This window comes from Epinephelus lanceolatus, chromosome 3, assembly GCF_041903045.1.
Source record: "Epinephelus lanceolatus isolate andai-2023 chromosome 3, ASM4190304v1, whole genome shotgun sequence".
Taxonomy (NCBI): Eukaryota; Metazoa; Chordata; class Actinopteri; order Perciformes; family Serranidae; genus Epinephelus; species Epinephelus lanceolatus.
The window spans coordinates 43,373,968-43,390,275 of record NC_135736.1 but is presented as its reverse complement, the minus strand read 5'-3'; the positions used below and the strand labels follow the sequence as shown (position 1 = coordinate 43,390,275).

Here is a 16,308-nt window from a genome sequence, read left to right as displayed (position 1 = left end):
GGATCACTACGGACGAGCAGTATGGAGATATTTTGTGGTTTCAATTATGCGCTGTCAGCCTCCATTAGGTGGAGTTGTGTTGCTACCCCCTCTCCCCTTGGATCTCCGCAAGGGATGTGAGGACTCTAAAACTTCACCTGAGCCTCCCTTGGCATATGGGTGAGTAGATAATGGCTGAATTTTCATTTTTGGGTGCACTATCCCTTTAAGTCTCAAAATAGCACAAACTAACTGATCTCGGTGGCGGTAGATGAGCAGCTCCTGTGTTAAGCAATGTAAATTACTGTTTTTCTCAATGGAGTCTGGCTTTGAAGAGAGCGATTCAACGGCTTCATTTTCCCATTGGAAATTACTGTCTGACATTCAGGTAAAGCCGTGAAAATATTCTAAATATAGCATTCACTCAAACTGATATTCATTTTTTAGGCTGGACTTTTTAAGGTGGCTAAAATACGTTTTGTTGCCGACCTTTTCACAGCAGTAGATTCCATGTCAGACTCCAGCCTGCTTCTCCAAACCAGGGGCATGCCGACTGACATACGTAATATACTGTCTATGGATAAGTACCCCATACAACCCCACTTGACAATGAGGTGAGAACTATCCATCCCACAATCTGGATTTCTATGCACAAAGCATTACAGCCTCACAGAGCCACCACCTCAGTATAGTGCACTATATTTGACCTCTGTCATTTTATTTGAATGTAAATAATTATTTTTGTGTTGAGTGTTAATTCATTTGTGTGGCTTAGCATTTCTTCCATTGTGCCGCTGTGGAGCAGAGTAACTATTTGATGTGAAAGAACAGCAACAGTCACTTACAAAAGAAGTAATCAGCAGCTCATTATAAAGGCTTGTAGCTAATAAGTATTTAACGACAATGAAAAAGTTCTGAATTCTTACTTGTGTAGTCCTGAGGGGACATCGGAGCATTCATGACATCAGTGAAGTGTTTCAGCCAATCCTGCTGGTCGCTCTCCGACTCACAAGTAAACAGGAAGCTGCGATCAGGTGTGTCTATGGTGATACCGTGTTGCCAGGCGCCATTGCAGTAGGTGCCAGCAGGCAAGCCGGACGAGACACTGTAATGGTGCTCCTTGTTTCCCAAGAACACTTCACCCTTGGCAAAGGCATCCTTCAAACAGAGGGAGAATGAAAGAAACATCAGCTGAATACTGCTGAATTCAGGGTGCTTTGACAAAGAGAAACTTTAGGTTTGTGCTACTCTCAGCTCTCAAACAGCTGTTTTTAGCCATACTAACTGTGTGGCTCATGGGATGGCAGTGTCTGTCTGTTGGCCAGTCAATTGGTCAACCTTCAGACTGAAATATCCCCACAACTGCTGAGACTGATTCCTATGAAATTTGTTCAAACGGACTGCCGATCAGCACATTTGGTAAAACAGGTGCCCCATGTACATGTTGTTGTATGTTCTAAAAAATTCACTTAAAATTTGCGTTACATTTGAATGGAAACCTGACTATTGATGGTAACAATAGGATGAATCCTACTGACTGTGGTGATCCCCTGACTTCAGCTCTAGATATCAGATATTCATGACTTTAATGTACGATTATTTTATTTTATTAACAACAGTGATGCCCTTAAGGTTCAATTTGTAGGATTTAGTGGGATATAATGGCAGAAATTAATATTAGAATTATGTTTTCTTTAGTGTTAAATCACCTGAAAATAAGCATCATTGTGTTTTTGTTAAATTAGAATAAACCCTTTAGTTCCACACAGGGAGCGGGTCCTCGTTTATGGAGATCATCATGTTTATCGCCATGTTTCTACAGCAGCCCAGAATGGACAAACCAACCACTGTCTGAAGCCCATCTGCAACAAGCTGCGTTGGGATTACACAATGTAATGTTAAACTGTTTTATCAAGTGTTTTTACCAGTTAAAATCCACAGGTCCAATTGTTTTGGAAAGGAAGAGACCTCTGCGGATAATTTGGGTCTCAGAAAAACCTCCTGAACAATGAACACTGAAGGAAATCTAACTGGGAGAAGATTCAGCTGGTTGCAATTTGCAATCCTCACCACCAGATGCCACTAAATCCCCCTAAATCTTTCACACTTAACCTTTAACTTTTCATCAGTTGCTATCCTCAGGTCAAAATTTTAATATATCCAGTACTTCTTTTGATCACCAAATACCTACAAAACAAACATTCCCCTCAGCCTAAAATATACTTTGCATTTACTGCTATTTACCTAATACAGCATGCTAGCATCCTAAACTAAAATGGTGAGGACAGTAAATTTTATACCTGTCACATCAGCATGTTAGCATGTTGTCAACAGGCCTTTTAACACTGCCTGTTCAAGTGGGAATATTGCGCTGTTATGCCACCTTGCTGTTCTTTATATACGGTATGATCGCAGAATGGGGGGGCAGAGTCGTCTCACCTTTAAGCCACCTCAGGAGGTAAAAACAGCGCTGAAATGAGATCTCTATAAAAAGGATAGCAGGCAGGACAGGATCATTGACAGGACGGGTTTAGAACAAAACGTTTTAACAATGTGTTATGCATGTGACCCACCACGGGAAATTTAAAAAGCAGCTAACAGCAGTTAGCAGCTAACTCAAAGACAAGCAGTGGTCGAAAATGTCCACAAATTAGGAAAACAATGAGGTCCGGGGGTTTCTACAATCTGAGCAGATCACAAAGTGACTGTTATTGCCATGTTTCTGCCATTGTTATTATTTATAAAGTGCTGCCAACACATGTATTATTTGTCACAGTAGAGGCCACCACTGTCGTGTTAAACGTCATGCCCATCACACCTCTTTTGGTTCTTTTGGATGCTCTTTAAAATCTCACACCAGAGCAAAGTGTAAAAATGCAAAGGCGGCATAAAGAAGGGGCTGAGTAGCAACCCATCAGCATGCTGACATTAGCATTTATGCTGTGCTAAGGACAGCATCACAGAGAGAAGCACTAATTGTCCTGTCTGAGTTTATTTGCCAAGCAGTTAGAACAGGCTAAGTTATCAACGTGCATTATGGTGCATTCTCAGTCAAAATCAATGTCAGGACTTTTTACTTGGGTATTGACATGCGTATACATACATATTTTTTGTCAGCCTCGCTTCACAGATGATGTGAAGAGCTCAAAGACACTTCAGCATTTACTGTACAAGCACCTGTTGCATGACACCCTTTAAAAAGATACAGTTGAGTTCTTTAACTTTCTTTGTTTTACTGAAAGGTGACACTACTTGTTCGTCTCAGATAAATCTCATTCTACAAATGTGAATCAACTGCACTCACACACACAGTGAACCATTGTATACACAACATCAAACATGCATAATTTAGTCACTATCCAAGTGGTCAAATTACACTTGCTTTGAGCTTCCTCCACAAATTCCCAGTCCACACTCTACTTCACTAGACTTCCTCTTCCTTTCATCTACCAATTGTTCTTGTCTAACACTCTCGAGGTTAGTCAGACATTTCGGTCACCTATAATTATTGCACCTCTCCATTGCGCTATTGCATCAGCAACAATGCTGAGCTAATTTGGCTTGGCTATCTGATGTGTATTTAGTCAAGTCTTGGGCAATCTGAGCCCCCCCCCCCCCGAGGCAAGTCTCTGTGATAACTACTGCGATAAAAGCTCTAATCATCAAATGACTGAATCTCACTTTCACAATGTCTCTACCTTACAGGATATAGCTACTCTGCAGGGTAGTGTTTCACTTCACTTTGAGGCAGTCCATACTGTGAGGCCATGGCAATGAATGCCACATGTATAATAACATTACGTTTGAATGAAAGTACCTTATATCACTCCCCACTGACTCATAGCTTCATATCCCCAACATCGTCTACTTAATCTAATTTACTTTATGGAAAAAAAACCCTCCCGCTCCCCATGGTGTTCATTTATATCTTTTTAGAGCACAGGATTTCCATCAAGGCTGGACTGTATTTACTCAGGCATCAACTAAGACCTTAAAATAAAAACTGATGCCTAGAATAAAGTCTTCCCGATGTGTGTAGGTGTGTGTAAAGATGCCGTACCAGCGGATCTTTGAAGTACATGAGTCGCCTCTGGTCCAGAGTGAACCAGCGTTTCTTGAAGCCTTCCGTTTGCTGCAAAGACAAAAAAAAAAAAAAGGTTGGCAGAGACATTCAGACATGAGGTGAGTAAGACAGAGACAGACTGAAAGAGACACAAAGCAGCTCTGTCCTTGCACCAATAGTGGTGTCTGTCTGGTGTCTAGATTAAATGTGATTCATGCTCATATGCTCTTAAACTGATTGTTCTGTACTAGGAATTCATGCATCAGAGTTTCCCGATACTTCATCTAAGACTGTCGACTGTTTAAGTGGATACCAAGCAGTCAATCAAGTTAACATAATTAACTAAATGGATTTCCACTCTAATCAACACTTATATAACAAACATGACAAATGTAGAATGTGAAAGAAAGAAAGAATCCACATTATATCTTTAGTTGCAAGAGTGCTGTCATTTTGCAGTATCATAACCCGTGACATCACAGGTTGGTTGCCTTTGATGATTTCAACAGACAGTGAAAGAAATAGATATAAAAGACTGAAAGAGTGAAAGATAGAGAGTGATGAGCCACAGGACAGAAGAGGACAAAGCGAGTTCACTACTGTATTGCTCCTGGGTGTAAAAATGAGTTTTATGGGGATAAATCCTGGACAAAACAGTCTATTTTTATGAACTGACGCTGCAATGATGTTGCACATCACCATTTAGCCCAGGGATGCTCAACTTGCAATCCGATATGGTACCAGGTGGCTCGCTGACTATTTTCTAACTCACAGTGAATGGTGGTGCAGTGGTTGGATTGTTGCAAAACAGTAAGAGGGTTCCAGGTTCAAACCCCAGGGTGGGGAAGCCCTTCTGTGCGGAGTTCGCAATTTCTCTCTGTGTCAGTGTGGGTTTCCTCCAGGTGCTCCAGCTTCCTCCCACAGTCCAAAGACATGCAGGTTAACTGGTAACGCTAAATTGTCCGTAGGTGTGAATGTGAGTGTGAATGGTTGTCTGTCTCTATGTGTCAGCCCTGTGATAGTCTGGTGACCTGTCCAGGGTGAACCCTGCCTCTCCCTCAGTGTCAGCTGGGATAGGCTCCTGCGCCCCACGACCCCGAACAGGATAAGCGGTTATGGAAAATAAATGAATGAATGAACAATAAAAATAAACTGATATCATGCTGGGGATTTTTGGTGCTTTTAATGTACACTGAAGAAGATCCCCCTGTCCCCCCCCAGCAGGGTCCGGCCCATGCGCAGGCACCCAGGAAGTGCGATGGGCTTAAAGCAAATTTTCTGTCATGTGATGCCATGTGGCCCAAAACGACGTTTCCCATAGACTTACATCGCGAAAGAGACATCTGTGAATTAAGGTGCTCACAGACTCGGGCGTACTATAAGCGGAGCAGACTCCGCAAAGAATGTCCGCAGTCATTCGGGCTTCCATACTCGAGCGCACTTCCACATTGTAGTTTCCTGTAAAAACGTCCGTGAAAATTCCCCGCGATGTGAAAAATACATGCCGAGCAGTCTTTTGTGACACTGGTGCATGGAGCGGCGTCCGTGTGGTCGTAAAATCTGAGCTTTGTGCGCACAGGGCTTGCGGACTTCCGCTTTTAGTCCGGGCGGACCTCCGCAGAGTCCGCTTCGCGTACGTTCCACCCGAGTATGTTTGGGCCTTTAGTGGATACAATTTTTTTTTTTTTAATGTCACAACCCTCGCAAAATGACTCGCTTCACTTTCAGAATTTGATCCAATTAGTCTGATGACATTTTGAAAGTCTAGAAGAGCCGTACGATTGAATCATTTTATTCCCACTCAAGTTAGCACAGCGCAAAACCGGAGGTTGGTGGGTTTGGCCAGTGGAAGTCTCTAGTGCGCCTGCTCTATGGGCCACACAGAGCGGAAGCAGTGCCAATCTCCACAGTCTCAACAGTTGAACTTTTTTAGCTTCACGTCACCAAGCAACTTTCATAGGAGTGATCGGAACCCCATCTCCAATGCTTTCTTTTATTATATATATATATATATATATATATATATATATAATATATACACTGATAAATCTGTTAAATAAATTAATGTCTGTTTGCCTTCTGTCATTTTGTAAAAGGCCTCCCAGACAAAGCAAATTCAAATTCAATTCAATTCAAGCATCCCAATTTTAGCCTATAACTTCTCAAAAAAGTAAAATCATTTCATTTCTAGCTGTTCGTCAGTGGAGACTAATTGTTCCAGCACTGAAAGTCAAAGTCAAAAAAGGGCATTTTTGTACCAGCAACAATTCTAAAACATTAAAAATTCATGGGAACTCAGAGAACTGCAGATGAGTGTGCGCTGCTGGTGTTTTATTTATGTTTTGCTTGACTGATCAAAATGTCTTTGCAGCCTAATTCAACCACTTTGTCAAGAATACTTCCCTTTTTATGAAATGGAAGTGTCACATTCTTTGGTAAATGTTCTTCGACCTTGAAGGTGCATTAAACCTGATCTCAGGTATTAAAGGCAGTGATATAAAAGCACTCCTTGTTTGATTTGAAATGGTTTTTTCTGTTCTTAATACCAAAACTGGTTTTCTCCTTGGCAGCCCCATCTAAATGTTCACAGAGCCACTGTCAGAACACTCTGATATATACTGAATTTGAAAAGTCAAACTTGTTGTCACGGTTGAAAGTTTACATCACTGCAGCAGATCCAAATCCACGCTCAAAGCAGCTATCGAAGAATATGAAGCAGAGAGTTTACTGAAGCGCACAAGCAGCCTAAGCTCTTTTCAGTGAGCCGAGCTTCAGATAATGAGGACGCTCATGTCCCTGACTGCTGCCAAACTGTCCTCATAAAAGTGTTTGATTTTCTCATCGTGGCATAAGCCTAAACAACCGACTTTTCCCTTCTCAATTCGCCAGTGACTCCCTCCGCAAATATGTCTCACACGTGCGTGAGGGAAATGAATAATGGCATCCATTTAGCAAATCAGCCCAAAGCAGCAAGTTAGTGAGTCCTTTCATCGCTCAGCCTGACAGACGGAGATTAAACTAAGAGTCTGTGTCTGGCTCAATACAGAACCGGTTGTGTTGCTGAGGATCGGATGCTTAGTGTTTCCTGCACAGGTGCTTGAGTCTGAATCCTGTGTGTGAAAGCACCTGCCTGTGTTCGCATATGCTAATATAAAAGTTTCAGTGTACTGTGCATTACTGCCTGAATATGTGCCAATATCTCTCTGTGTGTTTGCTTCATTCCGACATATGTTGGTGTTTGTGTGTGTATTTGAGAGTTTGACACTTCAGGATTATGTTGATCCTCAGCTGGAAGCCTTTTATTCCCTCTCCCACAGACTGACAGACGGACGGCGAGGCAGGCAGGTAGGTCCTCTCAGCTGTCAGTCAGCCTGTCAGGCAGCAGGGGAAAGCTGCTACACTGACAGCTGGGCTAGTTAACCTCTTAGTTCAGCTCCTATTCAATTAAAGCAGGGGGAGTGGGAGCTGGAATCACAGGAGAAGATTTGAGGAGGGAGCAGTGTCCAACTAGCTAGATTGAAATTTAGTCTAAAATTCAACTCAGGATCAAGCCTGGTTTAGACATTTAAAAAGTCTCAATTGTCTGTGTTAATGTGTAATCAAGACTACATTTTCCCTCACCCTACCGACTGAAGTACCCTCAAACCCTCAAATATACCCCAAAGTTTCATATCTCACAGATATCTCTTTATTCTATTACAATTTTCCTTGACTGTCAATCAATTTGTTCATGATGACTTCATCTCATGATGGAGGGGATCATGTGTTTGCTTGTGTGTGTTTGTGTATCTGTCTGTCTGCACCTAATCTACCAAACTACTGGACCAATCAGCCTAATATTTTGTGTGCACATTTATAACCGTATCCTCAAGGACCTCTTGTGGTTATTTCCATCAGTGACTGCTGACTTCTCATGCCTCTTAACCAGCCTGTAGGGGCTGCGAGTTTTCCATAAATAGGCCTTGGCTAAAAGCTACAAGCCTTATCTAGTCTGTTGCAGGCCACATTTTGGCCTTCACTGTGGCTCAAAAAATTGACATCCATAAATAAGTTTGGTCTTATTTTGAACAGGAGCATCTGCAGATTAATTCCAGATTTGTTATGATCCACTACAGTTAAGGGATAATGAGATAGACTGAGCCCCTTTTATAATAATAATAATAATAATAATAATACATTTTATTTGAAAGCGCCTTTCAGGACACCCAAGGTCACTGTACAGAAAATATAAAAACAAAGATATAAAATACAAAATAAAAGACAACAAACAATAAAAAGGGAGGGGGGACCGTGTGAAGCAGTTTAGAGAGAGTAAGCAAGTCTGAACAGATGAGTTTTGAGTTTAGATTTGAAGATGGGCAGGGTGGCAGAGTTACAGAGGTCAGGTGGCAGTGAGTTCCAGAGTTGGGGAGCAGAGCGGCTGAAAGCTCTGCTCCCCATAGAGCTAAGGCAGGCAGCGGGTACAGTGAGATGGAGGGAGGAGGAAGATCTGAGGGCACGGGATGGAGTGACAACGTGCAGGAGGTCAGAGAGGTAAGGAGGGGCGAGGTTATGGATAGACTTGTAGGTGTACAGAAGGATTTTGTAAGTGATTTTTTGATTAACCGGGAGCCAGTGGAGTTGCTGAAAGACAGGGGTGATGTGGTGGGAAGAGGGGGTTTTGGTGATGATCCGGGCAGCAGAGTTCTGAACCAGCTGAAGTTTATGGAGGGACTTTTGAGGGAGGCCGAAGAGGAGTGAATTACAATAGTCAAGGCGGGAGGTGACAAGGCTATGGACGAGGATAGCGGTGGTGTGGGGGGTGAGGGAGGGGCGGAGACGATTGATGGAGTGCAGGTGGAAATAAGCAGACCAGGTGATTCTATTAATGTGAGATTGAAAGGATAGTGTACTGTCGAGGATGACACCCAGACTCTTAACCTGAGGGGAGGGGGAGACTAAGGAGCTGTCGATGGAGAGAGAGAAGGTGTCAACTTTAGATAGGGTGGATTTGGTGCCAATGAGTAGGAATTCAGTTTTATTGCTGTTTAATTTAAGAAAGTTAGAGGTGAACCATGATTTTATTTCAGAAAGACAGGATGTGAGAGAGGGGGGTGGGAGTGTGGAGTTAGGTTTGCAAGAGAGGTAGAGCTGGGTGTCATCCGCGAAGCAGTGGAAATTAATGTTAAATTTGCGGAAGATAAGGCCGAGGGGGAGGAGGTAGGTTATGAAGAGGAGGGGCCCCAGGACAGAGCCCTGGGGCACACCTGTGGTGACTGGGGAAGGGTCAGAGGAGAAAGATTTAAGCTGTATAAACTGAGTGCGGTCTGTGAGATAAGAATGGAACCAGTGAAGGGGGGTGTGGGTGATGCCAATTGAGGAGAGTCTGCTGAGGAGGTTGGGGTGTGAGATGGTGTCAAAGGCCGCACTCAGGTCGAGGAGGATGAGAATGGAGAGTGAACCGGTGTCAGCTGCAGTGAGGAGATCATTGGTGATTTTGATAAGTGCAGTTTCAGTGCTGTGACGTGGACGGAAACCAGACTGGAAGGGTTCATACAGACTGTTTAGAGTGAGATGTGCGTGAAGTTATGTTATCTTCGTCCCCATCTTGACTGTAAGGAAAGCGAGAGGGACAATTCCACCGGAATCAGCTTTCCGTGGCCCGTTTTGTGATCCAGTTTTGTAATGTTTTGAGAAGAAATGAGTTTTGCTTTGATCGCTGTTTCTTACGGTAGTTTATTCTTGGGGTCCTCGGGGAGGTCAATATGCCGGTAGGATGAAGGTTAAACATGCATATCATATGTACAGAATAACAGCAACTGGACAGCAGTCCATCATAGAAAAGTCAAGCTCTGTTTACTAATGACGGTTATAATCCAGGAACCTCATGTAATTCTTGAGGTGTCTGTTTTATGAGAAACACATTTGCACAGGAGAATTAAATCACTAGTGACCAATACACAATTAGTGCTGCACCTGACTAAGAACTTTCCTCCTTGACCAATAGTCGTCATTTAGTGCCGTTTGGCATCTTGTCGCCTGCATGTTTATGATATTAATTTAATTATTAAATGATATATTCTGGTGGTTTGAGTTGAAGGTGTGAGAAAGAATAGTATCAGTAACATTGTTAACACTGTGCTACATTACAGAGAAATACAAACCGTACTAATGAACCTTCATTAATATAGGCCTATATTTTATCTACAAGTGCACGTCACACACTGAGCGAGCCGCCTGTTAATGACGCTGTGGGCTAATGGGCATGTAGCTACTTCCATGTTTCAGATGATACGTCATGTTTGTAGTCGACCAATGAAGATGAGTTTACATATCACCTTGGGTTTGTCCTTCACCTTCTCAAAATGATCCCACACTTTGGATTTCCTGCCCGACATGTTATTAACTAGCCTGTGGAATAACCGCAGGTACCAGCCCTGGAAATTAACCTGACTCCTGTCTGACTGCTGAGCGTGGACACTTCCTGTGTCTGTCCTTTCAAATTAAATTCCCACATGGTCCAGTCATATAGGTTTGAGTTATTTTGACAGGGTGCAGCCTTTTTTTTTTTTTTTTCTTGTCGACTAATGACCTTTCTGGTCAACTAACATTTGGTCGACTACTGGGTGGTAACCCTGTACACAACTGCATAAGTTTCAGTTTTTGCCTTTTTAATTCTATGTGGGTAACTTTCCCCCTTTTCCTCATACACATAATCACATTATAAAGCTAAATTATTGCTGCAATGAGTAATATGATTCAGTGCAGGGGTATAATTATGTCTCTAGGAAAACATGGTTGGCAATTTTAACTTGGATTTCTACTTTAAAAAAGGTACATGTGGACATTTCCCTGTAATTACTAATACTCTTTATAATTACCACAAATCATAGAGCCCCCTCAGGTATTGGAACAGGGTTTTATATTGACTCAATTGACAAATATGCTGTGATTAGTTCTGTTCTTCCAAGGGAGGTCTGGTTATTGGTAATTAATACCTCCATACCCCTGGAATTAAATTACATTTGAAATGACTACCAGTTATTATCACTGGCTACGCTGTCGAGAGATACCTAATGTATTTATCTTTATTTGGTTTAAAGGCTCGGTGTGATTTTAATCCTTCATAAAAAATTAATAAATTTTTGAATATAGTATGTTGCTGTATATTATATTTCAAAGCTTACTCTGACATCCCTGTTTTTTCTAATACACCAAGATCTACAATCACTGATTTATGAAGACATCTATTCCACTTGCGGCCCACTCAGAATGGACCTGTGACCCACCAGTTGGGAACCACTAGTGTAAATGTTTTCAGATACAAGTCTGCAGTGAGTATGTATTTGTGTGTGTGTGTGTGTGTGTGTGTGTGTGTGTGTGTGTGTGAGTGTGACTTACCCTGGGACCTGTCTTTTCCATGTATCCTTCCTTCAGAAAGTTACGGGTAAGTTTGGGTACCAGCTGGAAACAGCAAGGTGAGCGTGTGAGAATACAAAGGGTTTCAGAGCTAAATGTCCATTTTGGAAAAAGTAGTGCGCAACATGTACAGAAAGTAATGAATACAGCAACAATGTTCTTACCATCTCAGTGTTAGTTTCTCACTAGCAGGCATAAAATCAGTGTAATTATCCTTTTAATACCAGAAATCGTTGTAAGTATTTTTCAAATACCTTAAGTTTTTGTGTGTGTTTTTTGTGCGTTCGTGTGTGCTCACCTCAGCATCTGTAGCCCCAGGAAAGGCCACCTTTAAATAGTGAAGCTGAACTGCACGAATCGTATTAAACCAGTCGACGATCTCCTAATGAAGACAGAGAGAGGTGAAGACAGGAGTGAGGAAACAGAGTTTTCCTGTAATGATTTGTTTTTCCCTCCATCGTTTATAAAGAAAGGGAATACAGGGGTTTGTGTGAAGTGTCTGCAGGTAATACAGCTATGACAGAGCCAAACATGTTAACTTATCACAGTGAGAGGCGGTACATGTGCCTTTTAACTTGGTTTGCGAGCTGCAAATAAACACAGAGAAGTAGAGAAGAGAGCAAAACATGTCGCGGTGAGGACGTCTTTCACAGTTCCAGAGGAAGACGACAGGATTGTGCCGACTTTTTGATCTTTGACCTTCCAACAGGTTAGACACCGCTCTGAAGGACTGTCTCCAGAGTGTTAGCACGAGCTAATTAGCAGCAGCGGCTTACATCCAACTCCAAGCTCTTAAAAGGCTTGACTCTGATCAAACTTATTATTAACCTAATAACACAGTTAGCAATTACTTGTATTGTTACCTGGCAACCCAGTCTGGAGCGTCTGGCTGCGTGTGTGTGAGAGACACAGCCGCTTGTTTTTCTGAGTTGAGTGTTGATGTGTGAGGTGACTCAATAGCTCATCGCTATTCTGCTTGGTAGTTGAAGGGTTATCTATCGTGGGACAGTGAGACGGCGCCATATAAGTCAGCTGTCACTGTTTGTCTCTGTTAGTAGAGACTTCACTCTGCAGTGTAGTTTTACACAGTAACACTGGGCTTCATCATCTCTCCTACCATTAACTATAAATTTAATACTTATTAAAAGTCATTTTACTTTCCTCCTTGTATTTATGATGTTCATCTGTAGCGTAGAGTTATTTGACAATACCCCAGAAAATCTCCCTCTTTTCCACAGCCTAATGTCGGCAGGTATGAAAGAGTCAGAACTGTTCTTTGTTTTTGTTGTGTTAACAACGGTGATGTCACATTGATTTGGTTAGGGTTAAAGCTATGGGTCGACAGATAATCGGCCCGGCCGATATTATGAATTTTTAAGGTTATCGGTATCAGTGATTTTTTCCACCGATATGCCGATATAAAGTTTTGTTTTCCTTAGCTGCACTATTTTGCCCCTGGTGTGCTTCTCACTGCCTGCACGTACCACTCTAGGCTCTTAAAAGCAAACTCAAGGCCTACCTTTTTAGCCTGGCTTTTAATTGAGCTCTCCATTATTTTATTTATTTATTTTTTATTGATTTTCATTTTGTTTTTTAAATTTTGTATTTATGATAATTGTGTATTTATTTATTGATTTTTATTAATCTGTTTTTATTTAGCTGACATATTCTTCAACTTCCTTACTTATTTATTTATTTTTAACTTATTTATTTTCCTATTTATTGAAAATGTCTTTCTTTATTCTGAGTTTTTATCCCGCCTCTGGTGTTTCCTTACTCATGATAGCGTTTCCTCAGTTACCATTTTTATGAGCATTGTTATAATGGCCTGCTACTGTTTAGTCCTTACCTGTACAGTCCCTGAATTTATGTGTGTGTCTAAGTGTGAGTGTGTGTGTGTGTGTGTGTGTGTGAGTGGGTGGGTGGGTTTATGGCAGACATATATCGGTTGTAAATATTGGCTATCGGTATCTCTGTTTCATAATAATCAGTATCGGCATCTGCTCTGAAAAAGCCTTATCGGTCAGTCCCTGGTTAGAGCTATGGAATATTAAATCATCCATATTTTCTCACTACATCTCAGCCTTTCTTACCCTCAGGCGTACATAAACTACAGATTATACACTTTGCACAAATGTGAAATTATCGGTTATCGGCCATGAGAAACAGGTAATTATTGGTTGTCCGTATCGGTTGAAAAATCCCTATCAGTGCATCCCTAAAATAAATCTCATTGTGCATTGGTGTTATCAACACTTTTGGTGACATGGTTTCAGCCATAAAATTATTAAAAACAATCTCACTGTAATAATGATTTTGAATTCAGTCTCTTCATGTTTGCTCAGATCAGTACTGATTGTGATTTCTAAGTATTTTTTCCTGTTTATAGTTGCTAAAAGCAGCTTTTATGTGTTACCTATTTATGACCTTTGCTTCCACTGATTGCAAAGAAAATATGAGTTGGAGCATATCTGTCTAGATCACACGTCTTTCTATTGAAACCACCGTTTAACTACAGGGTGCTTTAAATTAGCGGCCAAAATATTGCTTAACACTGTGTTCTTGTTTAGTCTGCATGTAAATATAGTGTTTCTTTAATGTCTGTCAAAATGAAATATTAACGTGCAGCTTCAGAAAATCAGAAATGCATTCAGGATTTTGATGTTTTGCAGCGGACTCTCAAGTCTCTGATGCTAGACCGTCACAAATTACTTCTCGTCCTGACGCTGACACTTAATTATTCCATGTATTTCAATGTGTATTAATGAACGACACAGAATGACAGATGTGGGGCTTGAATGTCATCTGCTAATGGATTCCATCAGCCAGCAAAAATTGGTAAAGATGATTTGAAAAGGTTTGGAAACGCGCCCACAACAACACGAACCAGGTAGATTCAACACATGCCTGTCCCTCAGTGTGATGGATGACACACGTCCCCTGTGGTGGCCAAGTTAGGCTGCAATTTCAGTCAGTTAACAGTGAAGGGAAAAAACTTATAAGGAAAGTCTGTCATTATTTCACAGTCCTGCGCTTTACTAGAAACTGTAAATATTTTCTGTCTGTCTCTTCAGGTTCTGTCATATGCACTGATCACTGATCACACACACGCTGTACAGCGATACAGACCTTGCTGTTGTCATGGTAGACGAAGATGTTGCGGGTGCTGTAGTCTTTGAGGTAGGTGATCTGCAGGCCGTTGGGGTTTCCTATCTTCTCGGGCTGGAAGGTTGCGTTGATGGTGTCCACCTTGATTATTGCTTTGGGCTCCTTAGCCTGCAGGAGAAGAGGAGAGCGAGTGTGTTTGTGTGTTAGGCTGCATTCAAACCAAATCAGAAACTGAAGAGAAAAGCCACGGGGTCGTGCGGCCGTGTCGGAGTGTCACTTAAATCTGTCATCTGTGGGTGACTGGAGGTAAGAGAAGAACTATAGAAAGCTAATCTCCTGATCTTATTGACTGGGTATTTGTCTTCGGTAGGCCTAAGTTTGTTTATGTTGGCCAAAAGATCTGTATAATTCCTGATGATTATCAGGACTGTATTATCTGTACCGTCACAAAACACACAATTGAGCGTACACACAAACAAAACAAGTGCACTCCTTTGTAGGGCTTAAGCTGCTAATACACACCTTGTTATTTATTTGACTCACTCTAATATTTAACAATAGAAAGAAAGTGTATTACTTGTTCCCGTGGACTCCCAGCAGCTTCTGGTCTGATGGCTGGTTTTATGAATGGTATGAGAATACATCTCTCCAAATCCTTATTTTGTTTCAAGCTTATACTGCAAGTCGCTGTGTTTTTTTTGGGGGGTATCCCTGTGGCCTCACTGCTGCAGACACACCTCCCACCTTCAACACCTGAATTGGAATGAACAGCCCTGCAAATGCATGGGTCAACAACATGGAGCCTACACACTGCAACTGCAGACGTGCCCTCTCTTCAGGGAATTTAGGATCAATCCAAGACTGGTCATTGTATATCGGGTGGTTCCAGGGTTTCAAAAAGTGCACGCACACTTTGTTAATATGAAATGACTCTTAATGACAAAGACAGCTGATTGTTGATTTTGTTCCATATAATGTTTATTTTTCTCACTAGGGATGCGCCATATCATCTCGTTCACCATAATACTGGTATCATTTTTGATATGATGTGATAAACTCATATGGTGATACTCACAATATTTTGACTTGTTGACATATTGACGTCATACTGTTACCCACGGCAACAACAAGCATGGCCGCAGGCAAATTATTGGCGACTCAGCAGTGGTTCCAAACAGAGGAGTGGCTTCAGTAGTGTGGAATAAACTGTGGCGTCCTGAATGTTTTATGAACAGCCCCGGACTTCTCAGACTCTTTTAGTGACTTACCGCTCAGAGGGAACTCATTCAGCGGCTCCTCTGGCAGCAGCACAGCGTCTCTCCCTCTCCTCTCTCGCCGTGCGCATACGGGAGTCGTGTCGTCAAATGATTTCGGTAATGTAAACCTATGTGATGCTTGCGGCTCGACAAAAAACTCCATATATGTTAATGTGTGATAGTTGTGGTATCATAACAGCCTGTCACAGGTTACAGTGTGATGATTAGAGGAGAAATGGCAGAGCTTAAAGGTCCAGGTGGAAAAAAAACAACTCAATCATTTGAGATTATACTAAAAGAAGGAAATCACCTGTTGATTTATACATATAGATCCCAGGGGACATTTTTGTATTTGGGAGCTGTTTAAATGTGTAATTTGTGGTAGATTTTATTTTGTTAAACTATTAATATTGTATACAGAATCTGAATCTTACTCTGAGTTACTGTTGTTGTTCACAAACTAAAGAAATGAGACCAACTTGTCATATCGTCACAAATACTGTT

The 16,308-nt window shown here is 41.6% G+C and overlaps 1 protein-coding gene across 1 annotated transcript in view; it reads right to left on the bottom strand.

The window, feature by feature from the left end:
* Positions 1-16,308, bottom strand: part of LOC117255883 (arf-GAP with dual PH domain-containing protein 1) — a 38,196-nt gene that overhangs the window by 4,013 nt on the left and 17,875 nt on the right. The window contains exons 6-10 of the mRNA XM_033625117.2: positions 14,570-14,716; positions 11,739-11,822; positions 11,423-11,485; positions 4,040-4,111; positions 906-1,137 (exon numbers count right to left, since the gene is read on the bottom strand). Of these exons, the coding sequence (XP_033481008.1) occupies positions 906-1,137; positions 4,040-4,111; positions 11,423-11,485; positions 11,739-11,822; positions 14,570-14,716 (598 nt within the window). The remainder of the gene's footprint in view (positions 1-905; positions 1,138-4,039; positions 4,112-11,422; positions 11,486-11,738; positions 11,823-14,569; positions 14,717-16,308) is intronic.